The sequence below is a fragment of the Poromitra crassiceps genome (assembly GCF_964638095.1).
Source record: "Poromitra crassiceps genome assembly, chromosome: 8".
NCBI classification, from domain to species: domain Eukaryota; kingdom Metazoa; phylum Chordata; class Actinopteri; order Beryciformes; family Melamphaidae; genus Poromitra; species Poromitra crassiceps.
The window spans coordinates 47,255,538-47,273,037 of NC_139629.1; the positions used below are offsets into that span (position 1 = coordinate 47,255,538).

The window sequence follows — 17,500 nt, forward strand, 5'->3', positions numbered from 1 at the left end:
AGATGAACAAGAAAACTTGAGGCGAGGTGATGTGCTTTGCGAGCGTAGGAAGACATTTTGCCATTTCAATGAAGTTGATATCAAAATGAGCACTGTTTACTCGATGTATCAATTTGGTGATGTCAGGGTTTTTTGAACAACAATGTATCCAAAAGTGCTTACTTACTCACTACAGTCACACTTCCACTTCCTCCAGAACAATATGCTGCATGCAGCAAGGAGTGATGATACATTTCGGCTCCCCACATTACTAGCTGTCAGCCCCGGCTCTAATCAATGAGGGATGTTGCTGTCCTAAACTATGTGCTGATGATGCTCTGTGAAACATGCAGACAGTGCAACCTGGCTATAGGCTTCGTCATAAATCAAAACGCTTACCGTCTTCATCCTGGATGGCAGAACAGCCCTCATGATAACACGAGGGGAATAAACGTGCCATATATGCCTTTAACTTCTCTCAGTAGTTCAGCAGCATTTTAAGGTCAACTGTGTGATGTCATTTGTCATGTGGACACCAAGGGCGAAACCTTGTCATTGTGAACGTTCAACCGTTTAGCCTCCAATTGTCTTATTTATAATATGGCTGTGTGTTGATGAAACACCACTAAGCCTACATTAAACAAACCGTGTGTGTGTGAAAACACTGTCATTCTAAGCAAAGCATTGGAGCATTTTGGATTCCATTGCTCTTCTATATACCCTGCCGTTTTAATGTGTTTCTACTGCCCCCTGATGGTGAATTGTGGAACTTCGCCGAAACTACAGTAGAGCAACACACACAGCAGGAAATGAACACGACACTCGATGGAGAAATACAATTCATTTTTTTTTACACTTATGTAAAACAAAAAGTTTACAAAAACGTATAGCACCAAGTTTGACGTACAGTATTTTTAAAGGATCAGACAAGTCGAGTCCACACGGAGGGTGTCGAGTGTGCTTGTCAGTAGAAACCCGTAGCAGCGTATTAGTCCCATTATCATTCATTTTGTTTTGTTATCGTCTTTTACACAAACACCTCTAAATACAAACAGCTTAACATCATAACAATGCAGTCACTTCATATAAGTTAAAAAAAAAGTTAACGTGTGAAAACAAAACAATCATGATCGAGGAAACAAAAATGCCCTATAGAAATAAAATCTCAAGGGAAAATATTGCCCAGCTATACAACCATAGGTGTGTCTCACTATTCTAATGTTTGTGTCTGCATCTCCTCGACTCACTTCACTGAGTTGAAAACCCCAGGCCAGGACAGCTGGAGGCTCCTGGCCTGTGGGGGAAAATAGCTTTCACTGGTTCAGTTAATTTGCATGTGCGCAGATGTGCGGTTGGAAGAGAGGGAGGAGAGAAGCACAGGAAGTCACTTGAGCCTAATGAGATGCACACACACACACACGCACACACACACATTTCATTTTTGTTCCGTAGCTCAGATGCTACTGGTCTCCATTCGGGTTGGCTGCTCCCTTGGCCGCGCAGTCTTTGATCTCCCCCTTCAGCTCAGCTAGCTGGTCCGAATGGCTGGCCAGCGTGCCGTTCACCTGGGCCAGGTAGGAGTCCGAGTGTCTCTCCAGCTCGGCCCTGATCCTCTCCAGGTGCTCCGCCAGCTCCGTCAGATTGCTGCACTGGCCCTCCACCTGGCTCACCCTGCTGTCCACCTGCTTCACCTCCCGCTGTACGCCCAGCGCCGTGCTCCGGCAGCCCTGGAGCTCCCCGGACAGCCTCCTCTTCAAGGCCACTAGCTCTCCCTTCAGCTGGGCCAGCCGCCTGTCCCCAGCCCCCAGGAGGGAGGCCTGGTGGCCCACTAGCCTGGTGATGCCCTGCACCTGGTTGACTAGCTGGTTCTCTCTCTGCTCCCAGGTGGTGTTAGCGTGGCCCACTTCCTTAGCGATGAAGCTAACAGAGTCCCTCAGGCCCTTCAGGGTCCGGTTCACAGAGTTGATGTTGACCTTCAGCAGGGTGATCTCTCCCTGGATGGCGCCCTCTGACTCCTCCTGGGAGATACGGAAAAGCAGGTTCTGCAGGGTGCCGTTGAGACGGTCCAGCTGGTCAGTGTGGGTGTCCAGGCGGCCGCTCATCTTCTTCTCCATCCCCTCGCACTCTTCTTCCACCGCGTCTACACTCACACGCCCTGCTGGCGGGGTGGAGGGCGAGCAAGAGGAGGTGCAGAGGAGCTCCAGGTCGATCAGCTGTTTCTGGATGCCGTCCAGGTCTCCCTCCACTCGCCTCCTCACTGACTCGATCTCTGTCTCCAGGGCTGGGACCACCTGGCCCTCCAGGAGTGCCGGGGCGGTGGCGTTGCTCAGCTCCTCCACGGCCACAAACACTCTCTCCTCCAGGGTCTTCAGCTTGTCCTCCAGCATGGTCTTGAAGCCGTCCAGACCTCCAGGGAGCCCCAATGCTCCGTCCAGCCCGCCCTCGGTGGCGTTGAGACGGCCCTCCATGTCCACCAGGCGCGTCTCGATCAGTGTCTCCACGTGGATGCTCTGGTCAGTGAGGGCCGTCTGGAGCTGTCTCTGAGACTCTGTCAGACCTTTGACTGACTCCTCTAGAAACAGCACCCGGTGGGACAGGCTGTTCACCTGTAAGAATCAGGAAATTATTTGTTCATTAGTCAATGAAAATGTCAATTATATGAAAGTCAAAGGGCGAAAGCGTAACTTTTGTAGTGTGGATCTTTTGTCTACCCCTTTTGGCAGCCAGAGTACGTGTTACACTTGTGGTGTTGGAAAAATTAGTTCCTGACAACGTGTTGTTTACATGCTCTGAGCAATAAAATAAAACGCATCTTCTTTGTAGCGTCCATGTTGTTTCTCAGCCAATAGCCAAATAGGAGCATCCAAGGAGCACGTGAATGCAGCATGTCAGACTACGATGTAGCCATCTCGGTCACTACTGAGGTGGCTACAGTGGATACATTGTTTTGAGGGTCACACAGCCTCTGCGGAATTACCCGTTTCACAATCACAATTTGATCCAATCAGTCCGATAACATTTGGAAAGTCGAGACGAGCCGGACGATTGAATTATTACTGTAGCAGAAGCTAATTGGAAATTAGCCGGCTCGTAACAAATGTTAAAATAATTTAACATGTAAAAGTGACTTTAATCATAATCAAAATGCTGCCATGTCATTTTGTACTTCAAGTCATTGTCATGAGTTTGAACTGCAACCTGATTGTATTACAGTACAGTAATGCCTCGTATAGTTTCATACATGTGAGTGTCATAGCTACCTGTCCACAGCAGCTCTCAGTGAGAGTGAGGCCCTGGATCTGAGCCTGCAGGGTCCCCAACTCCTCCCTGATCCCGGTCTCCCTTCCGTCCAGAGACTGCTGCATCTGCTCCTGGCCGTCCATGTGCTCCCTGTGGCAGTGCCTCTGCACCTCCCCGATCCTGTCCTCGCAGTGGCTCTCCAGGCCGGTCAGACGGCGCTCGAACCCGTCCAGGATCTCGGCGCGCACCCCGGCCAGCTTGGCGTCCAGGAGCTCCTCCAGCAGAATAGTGGGGCCGGAGCCGGGGATGGGCCTGCCGCTGGCTGCTTCTATCAGCCTCTTCAGCTGGCCATCGTGACCCAGGACCATTCCCTGTAGAGACGAAGGTAAACCAGGCATGATTTGCTCAAGCTCAACACGATCACGCTACCATTGAATTCGGTTGATCTGAGTGAAAGCAGAGTCGCACGGTACCTGAATCGTCTCCAACATGTGAGTCTTGGCACGCAGCTCGTCCTTCACCTCGGTCACCCTTCCCGATAGGTCTCCAAAGCCGGCGAAGCCCTCCCCTCCCTCCGGCCTGTCAGGCGAGCCGTCCGGGATCTCCCCGTAGCCCACCGTGGAGTCCGCCTGGCGGGGAGCGCCGGGGAGCAGGGAGCCCAGGATCTTGGTGGTGTCTCCCCGGAGCGAGGTGCGCAGACGCCCCTCCAGGCCGGCCACCACCCCGTTCAGAGTGTGCAGACCCTGGGTGAGGCGACGCAGGTCCTCCTCCATACGGTCCAAACGCTCGCCAGTCACTCCTGAAACCCCAAACTTATTTCCTGCAAAAGGATCGTACAGAGAAGAGACGAATATATAGTGGAATGTATATCATCAGACATGCTTTCAAGAGGATTCTTTTTTTTTGGGGGGGGGGGGGGGGGGGGGGGACAGATGCAGTAGTTGTACACTAAGCGTAGGTTGAAAGGAGAGATGAGGAGAGATAATAGTTGACTTTCCATACTTTCTAGTCATTATTATAAAACAATTTTTGATCTATTCTCACCATAGTTGGGCTTGCCATTTCCAGTGGGAATGGGTCTGTGGTCCGGCACGCCGGGGAAGGGGTCCAGGGGCGGTCTGGGGCCATGGGGGAAGCCCTTCACCCCTGGGCGGTGGGGCAGAGCTCCGCCGTTGAAAGGGGGCAGCATGACATCAGGCAGGGAGGTGGGCCCGTCGTAGCAGTTCTCCCCAGAGTAGCCGGGACAACACTTCCACTCCAGCTCCGTCACGGTCTTAAAGCCCACCTTGTACCTGGGCTTGTAGAAGGTCTTGTACCTGGAGGCGACATCGGTGCTTTACAATATATAGTGACTTCATATCAGGTCCTGATCTGAATGCTGCATTTGTGTGTGTACAAATTAGGAGCCTGGAGCCCGGCATCGGAATGGGAGGTGCAATAAAGAGATAAAGGGATGAAGTTGTTCTCTATGGGATTATCATGGATTAGCGAGGGATTAGGAGATTAAGATAAGTGTAGTGTAAAAATGATGTGGAATCAGACCGTCACTGCACTGCAGCGTGTTATCGCGTTTGAGCTGATTTTCCTTTTGATTTAGAATCAAATTATAACTCTTATCTTCTCTCTCTCTCTCTCTCCCTCCCTCTCTCCCTCTATCTTCTCTCTCTCTCTCTCTCTCTCTCTCTCTCTCTCTCCCTCCCTCCCTCTCTCTCTCTCTCTCTGTCTCACACACACACTCACACACGCTGACTCATCTATCTTTTTTGAAAAGTTTAATGTCCACAGTGTGGCATGTTACTAGGGGGGCTTTTGAAAGGCATATTACAGATCATCTCAGAAGCACATATCTTTAAGAGCATGCATGCATAATGTACACACATATGCACATGGACGCTTGCACCTGTGCTCATATAAGGCCGGAGTATTCCTTGAGATATTTTCTTTAATCATGATAAAGAAATAATGCTGCTATTCGGATCATTTGCTTTTGATTGAATTGTATAAATTCAGACCTTGAGGGTAAATAATCAGTAAACAAGCAAAATATGAGACCATAAACAAGAATAATCATCCACTTCCTGAAGCTTTGAAGCATTTTGAACGTGTAGTCAGAAACAGTACACACACACACACAGTAGCTATCCCTCGCCCCCATACGTTATTCAGTTCAATTATCAAAACTGGGAACATTAACACCATTCTCCCCCAGCGGGGCTTCTCTCTGCAGATAATCACTGACGACAAACACAGATGTGCATGCAGCTGTGGGCACACGGAACAGTACATTATATGAACACTAGAGGGCAGCACCGATACACACTCTCTCTCTCCACACTTTCACTTTTTGAATGGAGAGTGATGATAACAAAATATTATTGATTACAGATTTAGCTAAATTCAGAGCCAAACTACTGAGCAATCAAACTGGAATGTTGCTACGCCTGAGGCGGAACTTTAACCTTATCTAACCTTTTTGTTACGAGAGCTGTTGTTGTGGTTTGTCTGAAAACTTACAGGACAACGGGACACTTCTGGCCCCAGATGCACTTGGTGGTGTACTCGGCCTTCACATAGGTAGACACTCCATCCTGCATGGTACATGTGATGTTCTTCTGGACCACATAGGCACAGTGGTTTCTGTGGGAACAAGAGAGGGAGATCATCAGAGTTAAACACCTTTTCGCAGCAGTATATCGGTACTAAAATGTCATTGTTTTGAATTGAGGTTAGAATGTGTGTGTGTGTGTGTGTGTGTGTGTGTGTGTGTGTGTGTGTGTGTGTGTGTGTGTGTGTGTGTGTGTGTGTGTGTGTGTGTGTGTGTGTGTGTGTGTGTGTGTGTGATTGCACACTGCATCCCCATCAAACTCCAGGTCTTGAAAACATCTCCTGTTCAGCGGAGTGACAAGAACTCCGATAACACTCGGGGCCCATTCGGTGAGATTCACGTTTAAAGGCACAGGTTGCTACACGGCACCTCCGGCTGCGTGACGGCAACATCTGAGACACCTCTTCCTCCCTGCATGAGAAGACTATCTGACTCCCAATATGAAACATGACCTGGGCTCAGTCTGTTCTAGTGGAAAGTGTGAAGGCTTTTCTTCACTGAACTGAAGCAAGAGTAGTAGTAGGCTAGAATGGTGATAAAATGGTGATAGAAGTGATTCAGGATTCATTGTCTGTCACAAAACAACAGAGATTCTGCTTCAAAGGTGCATGTTCCAAAAGACATTAAAAACTAAAAAAAACACATAGACATGTATATACACACAATAAATAAAAACTGACAGAGCAGATGAGAGAGATGGAAAATATTCTGACCCGATCCAAACCTTGAGCAGTTCTGCAACAACAGATTGATTCCTACAGGCACACACACACACACATGCACGCGCACGCACACACGCACACGCACACGCACACGCACACGCACACGCACACGCACACACACACACACACACACACACACACACACACACACACACACACACACACACACACACACACACACACACACACACACACACACACACAGAGAACAATAATAGATTGATGCCAGGTTTAAGCTTCTAAAAGGATGCCATCTTTTTTGTTTTTCTTCGCCCAGCCTCCGAGAGATCTTGTATTTTGGCATGTTGTCTTTGTGCTCAACGAGTCTTGCTCCAAACAAGATGTTTTCCAGGATAATCGCGGCCTCTGGAGATGTCATTCATTTGAAACTGACTTTTTCACTTTGCAACCTAGAAAGCAGATCTCGGAGGCTCTGGAGGGCTTTTCGCAGAGCAGCTTTTAGTTTGCTAAATAACGAGAGACGTTTCAATAGCCTATACTTCATCTTCAAAAACCACAACTTGATGTTCACATTGTGGTTGTGATGGCAGAGAGAGAGTATTCACTCTGGCCCTGAGACCAATCTCCATCAAGTTGTGCCGTTGCTTGAACTGATTCCTCTCGTCCCCCGTCGCTTTTATACATCAACACCTGCCCCGGCAACTGGAAACAACGGGAAGAAAACATCTTGTTGATCACCTCGGCGCTAACAGCATTATGTCGTTGAGCAAGAATAATATATACGATATGACATGCAATAAAGAAAGGGACGATAAATATCACTGAGACATGGGCCCAGTGCTGCTTTGAAGCCATGGAAGCATTATGTGTCCAGATCCCAACACACTATAAACTCTCTGAACAGCTGTTGCATCATGCTGGACTTGACCACGCCGGACTCTCTCTCTCTCTCCCTCTCTCTCTCCCTCTCTCTCTCTCTCTCTCTCTCTCCATCTCTCCATCTCTCACTCCCTCTCTCTCTGTCTCTCTCTCACTCCCTCTCTCTCTCTCCCTCACTCCCTCTCACTCCCTCTCTCCCTCTCTCTCTCTCTCTCTCTCTCACTCCCTCTCTCTCTCTCCCTTCACACTGCCAGTGCAGCCATAGCAACTGCTAAATGTTCCCTGGCCCCTGTGCAACACAGGAAACGATGATGGCTTTCTAGACTCACACGTGAAGCATTTCTGCCGTTCAGTGGGGAGCGCTCAGTAACACATGCAGCAATGCGGTGCTTAAACGGCGCTCCGACCGCAGCTGTTTCGGGACAAATACTGTGTGGAAGTGTTTGGAGGCCTGAGCAGTGTCTATATGCCAAGTGAACAGCTTCAGAGGGTTAGCAGAGAGGACAGCCTGTCACAATCTCTGAGCGAGCACCGCACCAAGAACACCTCTGCTTTCTGTTTCTGCAACCGCTATAGTGTGTGTCGACTCTGTGTGTGTGTGTGTGTGTGTGTGTGTGTGTGTGTGTGTGTGTGTGTGTGTGTGTGTGTGTGTGTGTGTGTGTGTGTGTGTGTGTGTGTGTGTGTGTGCGTGCGTGTGTGTGTGTGTGTGTGTGTGTCATGTGTGTGTCATCACCCTCCCTGTGTGTTGACATATGTTAATAGTGGTGGAAGGGAAAGGGCAGCAGTTAGAATGACAGAGCTCCTTTCATAGCAGCCTGACAACCTGTTGCCAGGTCAGGCGTTGTTAGGGAAGTGGTTAGCCACGGTATGACCTGACCTGATGTGGTGCTGGTGGTATTATTATGGGATGTCTTTAAGCGCACTCGCAACTCGCATAGCTGCTACTGAATCACTGAACCTCAGCAAAAAAAATAATACATACACACACACGCACGCACGCACGCACACACACACACGCACGCACGCACGCACGCACACACACACACACACACACACACACACACAGGAAAATGGTTTGGCAAGATTGTTATAATGTATCAGATGTTTTGAGAAATATATGTTGATATTTTCTATTCATATTACCATATGACTGACCAGTGTTGGTCAAGTTACTCAGGAAGAGTAATTCATTTCTTATCACTTATTAATCCTTTTGAAGTAATGAGATTAATTTACTTATTACTTGGTATAAAAATTAGTTATGTTACTACTAGTGTATTACTATATGTTACATTACTAGTTACATTACAAATATTAATATTACTTTCGCTACCAAAGCGTGAAAGTGACGTACAACCTGTTTAGCCAGCTCCTGTTAGAACTCACTTCACTTTATTGGAACATTAATTAAGCTCACAGGAGGAGTCAACAATCAGCCAAACTGCAGACTTTGTATTTAATTGCCAAGGACAAAAAAACGAATTGCATTCTGGCAACACAGTAGTCTCTCATAGCCAGCCACTTTGTTTTAGCGCTGTGCCAACACTGGAGAAAGTAATGCAGTAACTTGAAGTTACTTGATTAGTAACTGTAATATAATTACTTTTTGGAGATTGTAATCCTTTACATTACTAGTTACTGGGGAAAGTAAGTAGGTCAGTAATAAAAAAGTTACTGCCCCGACACTCATTATGACAGTCACATGATAATGGTGGTAAAAGGTGGTTTGACCCAGAGATCTGTTCGAGGCACTATAGTGTGTGAGTGTTTTAAGAATTCTCCTGTAAAATCTAAATGGGATTTAACGGTGATAGTTTCCTCCTCATAAATGGCAGATTTATTGACAGTGAAAAAAAATATTTTATGACTTGTTGTGTGTGTACTGAGTGAGAGTGGGAAAAACCTGCTATACGCATACAGGGATGCCTGACAGCTGATGGAGTGCAGACCGTGTGTAGGTGTGTGTGTGTGCGTGTGTGTGTGTGTGTGTGTGTGTGTGTGTGTGTGTGTGTGTGTGTGCGTGCGTGTGTGTGTGCGTGTGTGTGTGTGTGTGTGTGTGTGCGTGTGTGTGTGCGTGTGTGTGTGTGTGTGTGTGTAACTGTGTGACCCTTCTCGCGTTACGCACAGGGCTGATCAGAGGAGTGAAAACTGACCACGCTACCGCGATTTGTTTGTCAGGTGGACATCTGGGGAGAGCCAGCAGCGACCTTCACAGACTCCAGGAATCCAGATGTACGCGAGGGGGGGGGGGGGGGGGGGGAGAAGGAAAAACTCCCTCCTCTGTCTCTCTCCGGGCCGGTCTTTATACCTCTGCTGCTCACAGGTCTGTCAATGTCATTTGGGTCTGCGTGTGATATTTTATCCTCGCAGGTGTCTCTCAGACAGGCCAGTTATGTCTTTGTGAGAATCAGATAAAGCGGATTACCTCCACCACTGTTGTGTATATATACACGGCTCTATGAGAAACAGACAAAACAGCTTTTTACTGGAGGTATGTTGAGTTTCACCCTGAGAGATAGTGACATACACGCACACACGCACGCGCGCACGCACACGCACACACACAGACACGCACGCACGCACGCGCGCACACACACACGCACACACACGCGCGTGCGCGCGCACACACACACACACGCACACGCACGCACACACACACTCACACACACACACATGTTCACAGGGGAGAGGAATGGCGCTCTTGGTCCTTTTATCTCACGTCCAGGGAGACCACACAGCTCGGGGGGGGAGCAGGGGGGGGGGGGGCTTACATGAGCTTTACAGGCAGAAATACGAGGCCATGGTGTGGATGTGTGTAAGTGGTCACATGTGAGAAAGAGAGAGAGGGAGCGGGGATATGCTGTGTGTGTGTGTGTGTGTGTGTGTGTGTGTGTGTGTGTGTGTGTGTGTGTGTTACCTCCGGCTTGGTCGGGCGTCCGTACAGACACAGTTGGCCGTGTCTAGGGGGTGGCAAGCCGGATTAAGGGTATGCATCTTGGTCGCTATATGCTAGTGCCTCCTCCTGGTCGGTCGGGAAGCACCTGTTCGCGGGGAGGGGAACTGGGGGGAATAGCGTGATCCTCCCACGAGCTATGTTCTGCCGGTGAAACCCTCGCTGTCAGGTGAAAAGAAGTGGCTGGCACATGTATCGGAGGAAACATGCTAATCTACAACTCTCCCCAGATCGGCAGAGGGGCCAATTACAATTGCGGAAAACGTGATAAAAAAATAAAAGAAGATATAAAGTCTGTGTGTGTTATTGTCTCTGTTGAGTTCAGCTGCTGTAGCGTGTAGGTGTGTAAGATCCAGAGGAAGGACCAGAGAGGGGCAGGAGAACTGATCCAGCCTGATCTGAGATCAGAGGAAGGAGCAGAGAGCAGCAGGAGGCCCGATCCAGTCTGATCTGATTCTGAGATCAGCAGAGAGAACTGATCCAGACTGATGTGAGATCAGAGGAGGCCTGATCCAGTCTGATCTGAGTTCAGAGGAAGGAACAGAGAGCAGCAGGAGGTCTGATCCAGCCTGATCTGAGTTCAGAGGAAGGAGCAGAGAGCAGCAGGATGCCTGATCCAGCCTGATCTGATTCTGAGATCAGCAGAGAGAACTGATCCAGCCTGATCTGAGTTCAGAGGAAGGAGCAGAGAGCAGCATGAGAACTGATCCAGACTAATGTGAGATCAGAGGAAGGAGCAGAGAGCAGCAGGAGGCCTGATCCAGTCTGATCTGATTCTGAGATCAGCAGAGAGAACTGATCCAGCCTGCTGTGAGATCAGAGGAAGGAGCAGAGAACGGCAGGAGAACTGATCCAGACTGATGTGAGATCAGAGGAAGGAGCAGAGAGCGGCAGGAGACCTGAAACCTGGAGCTATTTTCACACCTCACCTCTCTCAGCCTCTGTGGCACAAGGGGACCCGGGTTCAGTAATGTTTGCAAATAGTTTGTGTGGTTTGTTTGAGCATTCTTGCGTGACAGACAGATGGGTGGGGTTGGCCACATAGGACGATGCAGTGAGTGCCAGCAAGTTCAGACCATCACAAAACAGCATTTAACAGTCAACTTACCATGACAACTGAGACACTATCAGAAATATTCCAACCATTTTGGTATTTCATGTAGTTTAAAACAAGATTGGGCTTATTTGACAATAGAAATATATTGTTATAATATTTATACTATTTGACCCAGACCTGGTCAACTTGTCTATTCTTCCCTCCTTATTCCAATAATCCCTGTAGTGCCTCCAACACAGACTCTTTTAGACTACGCATCCATGTTTTTGCGGGGAGCCAAAAATGCAAATTGTCTTCCTAAAAGCGTTGCTATAGAAACTCTATTTTAGAAATGTCTGGTATTTTAGATATTTCTGTCCCATAATGCCACGTGCAAAAGATAACACAGCGCTCTCTTTGTGTGTCACACTTACACATTGTCCCACTGTAAACAAGAAAAAGTCCCAAAAAGTGTGACAAATAAATGTCTCCGGTTGATCCATACAGTACATGGCTGAACCTCCAGACTCAGAGTTAGCGGTAGCCTACTACTAAACACAAAGCTCACTCAAAGTCGTCAGTGTCAAAAAATAAGAATAAAAAACTCATCTGACCTCACTCTCTTCATCATCCCCAATTCACGTCAAAACAATGGCGTCACCTCCTGTAGCCTTGACATGTCTCTCCTGCCTCACATGTCCCTCTGTCTAACCCCCCCCCCCCACACATGTCCCTCTGTCTAACCCCCCCCCACACGCACTTAACGCCAAAACATTGTCTCTTTCCTGTCATTGGAGCTTGTCATTTTTTGACTGCCAGTCTGGTCCCACTGTAAATATTTCCAGTATAGCATTACAGTTCTTCAATCCCCTCACAGCGCCCCCCGGGGGGAAAAGCAAGAACTCCCATCTCAGATTCTCACGTGGAGCGCTTTGGGCAAATATTATTGCTGCTAGACCCCTCCACCCTCTGCTGGGCCCAAAACAACTCACCTTTTCGGGCCCTTTTTTCTCATGCACTTTTAGGTTCTGGTTCTCTTCCTGCCCGTCGCCTGTATAATCTCCCCGCAATCTTTTGTTTAATTATCTAAGCAGTGCCAGTCATGCTCTCCTCTACGTTCCTCATATCATCCTCTGCATTTTTGCACGAAGCCCCCCCCCCCCCCCCCCCCTGTGCCCCCCTCCCCCCACCCCTCGACATCTCTGACCACTCTTCTCCTCCTCCGCTGCCTGGCTTGTTTTGACACTGTGGGACCAGAGGTTCTGAGCAGCCTCTCACCTGCAGGGTCCCTCTCCCTCACTGTTTGAACCCACACCAACACTGCTGCTGCGTCTGACACATTTATGACTTTGGTGAGGCCAGATCATCTTTAATAGGGAACCTTTAACAACCGTTTCTAACGGGGTAACAAATCTCCTCTCCAGGATCCATCTCTTCCCCTCAAAATGCTCTATAATGAAACCTATTTCTGGCCAACTGGCAGGTTGTGGCGGTGAAGGCCCCGTGGTGCAGGGTTGATTGACGCTGCTGCTCTTGTGGCTGCTGATTAGGGTCAAAGGAGAGCGATCCTCCCAGCTCTAGGACCAAGGGGATCACTCCGTCATTCAAAGACAAGGTCAGCCTCCAAGCCAGCTCTCTAGTTATTATTATTATGCCTTAAAGGCGGACCATTACTTCTACATGTGGTCAATTTTTGGCTATTAGCCTCTAATCCTTTGCTACAAATTGGATATGGGAAATTGCTTTAAAATTCAATTTGTTATAATTTTTGCGGTTATGAGTGGTTTTTTCCACTCGTAACTTTCCAGAAGTTGCTTCGTTCAGCATGCACAGTCACGTCTCTGTTACTGTGTTTTCTTTCGGGAGCAGAATAAGATTAAGCTCAAAAACCGGTAGTGAAAAACTATACAACAACTTTACTTATCCGCTGGCATTTCTCAAAGCACATAATCTCCTTTGGTTAAGAAATGGTCTCTGGACACACACGTGTGTCGGTGTGTGCGTGGTGTGTGTGTGCGTGTGTGTGTGTGTGTGTGTGTGTGTGTGTATGTGTGCGTGCGTGCGTGTGTGTGTGTGTGTGTGTGTGTGAGAGTGCGCGGATGTATGCGCACGTGTGTTGCTGCACTTATATATGGTGGGTTGTTGAATATGAGAATACAGTTCTAGATGGTAACATTACAGCCCAGTCGTCAGATTAAAATGTGGGCATTGTACGTTTTTAGAATCCAAAGTAATGTAACATTATGGACATGTCTGAACAAAACAAAAATAGCATTTTTACATTTATACAGGGATAAATTAATTCACGTTATACCGCTACGCTGCCACCTCCAGACTCTATGATGTAATGACAGTCTGAGGTTTAAGTAGGTCAAAGGTCATGGTATGGATGGGATTGGCAGACCCGTATCGTATAACGAGCGTAACCGACTTGTAGCTTTTTCGTCATGAGAGAGCTGCTTCGAGTCCTGACCCAAACCATGAACCCCATTATCAACATTATCAGGTATATCCTTCCAAAATGAGTACTTAAAAAGCTAGAAAGCTTGAAACTCTGTTGTGATATCAGGGATGTAGAGTCAGTACTAGCTATAAAGCTTGAAACTCTATTCTGATGTAGAATCAGTACTAGTGTGTCCGGACAGCGCAGTCTCCAAAAGATTGTGACATAGCAACACTGGTCCACAGGCCAAAAACTAGCTTTAAAATTGTTAGAAGGTACCATTTTGTTTGGCCGTGACCGCTAGACTTTGCTTCAGTCGTTTACGTAACGACAGTAGTAACGGTAGTAACGACAAGTAAGGGCAAAGATGTGAGATTGGCGGGCCGATAACTTCCTCCTCTTTCAAGTGAGAGAGGCGAACCGTAAGCCAAACCATAACCCTAACTAACCTTAACCAAGTTGTTTTCGTTGCCTAAACCTAACCGAAGTTGTTTTATTCGCGTGACCTTTTCAAATGAACCGATATTTGTTTTCAAATGTACATTGAGGTTCTACAATTTCAGACGTTGAGATTCAACCGTTTTAGAGACGCCTGTGAAACTACTGTACGACGTTTTGCGCTGTGGACCATCGTTGCTATTAGACGTTTGTTTTGGAGACGGTGTTCGTCAGGATGCCAAAATCCCAGGTTCAAGCTTCTCCATGTGTCTACATAAGAATCCCAAACTTCTCAGCGGAGAGGTCAGTAAAGGCAGCAGGATAGATGGGATATGCACGGTAGGGAGCTTGGGAGTTTACTGCCCAGCCTCTGTGACCCTTAGCAGGAGACTGGCTCCATTCTTGTCCTCCACTGGACAACTCAAACACAAACTTACAACACAAACCCATGAACCCTGACCTCTAGCAACTCAGTGACCTCCCCCCCGTGACCTCTGTCCAATACATCATCAAAAAGCCCTCAGATATCTCTAATGTGATCAGCGAAGTCATGTGGCTTCTCCTCCAAATCCTAATTGATTTAAATACTAATGCTTGACGAAGAGCATTTGAACCTATGAATACCTTTCACCTGCTGTTAGTGTGACAGGCTGAGCCATGTCTGTCCTGTTGTTAGCGTGACAGGATGATGAGCGATGTTCATGAGATGCTGTGTCGTCAGGTTTGCACCGCTCATATTCACCTTATTATTTGCCCATATAAGGACGCTTCTGCGCAACGTAATTTTGTAATCGTCCTTCCGTTTTAGACCCGGAAGTACATTACGCCCACCGTAATCATTTTTAGACTAGCCAAAAAGCAGTTTTCAAGCAAAAAACCCCAAACTGTTTTAAAGTTTTAATATTCTTTCGGATGACAACGTAACATTCCAAATTATGTGACCAGTTTATCAGAATAACGCCTATTTGGAAATATTTAACGAGCAGCGAGGACTGAGAGCGCTGGCTGTGTGACCACGACATCGGACTAGTTAGTATCTGTCAACCGTGTACTGGCAATGAGAAAACGCCGTCGACGTGCTTTTGTAACTAACGTTAAATGCCGACCGGGTAACAGCCATCGGCTCCTCGCAGCAGTAACGCTACAGTATGAACATGTAACTAAAGTTGGCCGCATTGTGTAGCTTCTTCTGAATGTTGCCAAACTTCATTACTATAGTGACGTTTCGTTTTGAAATTGACCGCCAACTAAGCGCTGAACCGGAAGAAGAACAAATACAATTGCGTCTAACACGGAAGAGAAAAAGTGGGCGGGGCTGCATAAGGTGAATAGGGGGACCACTTATACAAAAGTATCTTAGGAATGTGCCGTCGTGTATATTTAAGAAGCCAGAGAGATAGTATGTAACAGATTCCCTATGTATCATTTAACATGAGAATAAAAAAAAATATATATATATCAGAAATAAAGCACATCTTCACTCTCTTTTATGGCGTCTTTTTATTGACTGATGATAATAAAGAATGTATGGGGGAGTCAGAATCACATTGAAGAAACTCCAGAGAACTCTCTCTCTCGACTCCTCTGCACTTTATTGCCATTCCACTCGGCTCCGCTGTGAAATCACATGCTTCACTGCCAAAACACAGATAACAGTTTCAAAATGAAGAAAAGAATCCGTGGCGCACCGACAGCTGAGGATTTTTGACATTATCCCAGTGGAAACGGCCCCGTGTTTGTCCTGACGACGGTACGGCCAGTAAAAAGGCTCGGTTTAAGTGTAAGGACACCAGTGAAATCCTTCTCAGAAATACACATAAACACACACACACACACACACACACACACAGATGCACGTTCACACAAGCACAGGCGCGTCGGAGCACATGTTATTTTTAAGTCTCTATTTTCCACTGACCCCGGCAGGCCGCCGACAACAACTGAGGTCATTGTGTCCGTGGCGGTGGTCCGACACCGACGGATCCCCGGGGTCCACTGTGTCCACAAACACTCCATCTGGTCTTTACAGTACAGACACATCTGGGAGAACATGACTAGCTACCAGCTACACGCAAGTGTCGATCATCATCTATCCTCATATTGATCTGTTGGTTTCAGAATAGAAAGATCCATAATAAAGGTCTGCTGCTTTAGCCCCAAGGCCTCCTATCAATCTCCTCGGGACTCGGGCCTGTCAATGAGCTCGTCCAGGAAATCTGAAATCAATTGATTCACTATAAATCATCTGCGTCTATAAATAAATCTATTGGCGCCGCTGTCACAAATGGCAGACGCCACTGTCACATGTCACCCACACGCATTAGGCAGAGCGGTGGCGGGTGGCCAGGTCGTGACAAGCCCAGTTTCAAAATAAGACGAATGATGAAAGGGAAGATGCACGACAGAGTGAAGTGCTGACAGCAGCAGGGATGATACTGATATCAATCACAATGCTTTAAGGAGGCTCATTTAGGATGAGAAGATCTGGCAGAGTAAAAACAATGGGTAAGATAATGGGAACAAAAGAACATGAGACTTGAGAGTCGAGGAGTGACGAAGAGAAGGGCTCAAAAGTGAGAATCTGGTTGAAGATCTTTAGGTGGGGAAAAGAGCAAGCATGATAGGGAGATGAAGTGAGCTGAAGTTCGAGGAGGATATGATCCAGTGAGAGATGGACCACCAGGCCAGAGGTGACGTTGACCCTGGGTGAGACTGAACGTGTGGAGAGGCAGAGGGGGAGATAGAGCCCGGAGGGCCGAGGGATGCTGAGGGGCTGGGTCGTCAGCAGCAGCACGTAGAGGCTGAGGCAGCCTGAGGGAAGCAGCAGGTAGCTGGAGGAGCTGTCCGACCAGATACGGCTCTCAGGGGAAGCCAAGCAAAAGAGACGGGGGAAGGAGAAGAAGCAGGCCAAAACATCAACCCTCTCCATCCAGGCAAAACACATCCACAAGGCTCTGTTTCATCGCACGGCCTCATGACTTTCAGATGGATAACACGGGGTTGTTATTCTGCCCTGCACAATATCTAATCCGCTGTGTTTACATACGCCGGCTCCGCGATAAAACAGGAGATAATATGGATTCACCCCGGCGCACGGTGTTGTTACTGGACCGAACCAGAATTAAGCGGACGCGAGCTTTTCGATAGTGATCTCAATGCAAAGTGAGTGGAGACCTTCTGTGTTATTGCTTTCGCGTTGACTGGGGAATTAGCTGTACATGTACTGTACCACCACCACTCCCTT

At 47.8% G+C, this 17,500-nt stretch overlaps 1 protein-coding gene across 1 annotated transcript in view; it reads right to left on the reverse strand.

Annotated features, from left to right (window-relative positions):
• Positions 1-818: 818 nt before the first annotated feature.
• The window catches only part of emilin3b (elastin microfibril interfacer 3b), a 17,855-nt gene continuing 1,173 nt past the window's right edge, over positions 819-17,500 (reverse strand). The window contains exons 2-6 of the mRNA XM_083641515.1: positions 5,734-5,856; positions 4,264-4,535; positions 3,693-4,039; positions 3,240-3,590; positions 819-2,585 (exon numbers count right to left, since the gene is read on the reverse strand). Of these exons, the coding sequence (XP_083497641.1) occupies positions 1,440-2,585; positions 3,240-3,590; positions 3,693-4,039; positions 4,264-4,535; positions 5,734-5,856 (2,239 nt within the window). The 3' untranslated portion in view covers positions 819-1,439. The remainder of the gene's footprint in view (positions 2,586-3,239; positions 3,591-3,692; positions 4,040-4,263; positions 4,536-5,733; positions 5,857-17,500) is intronic.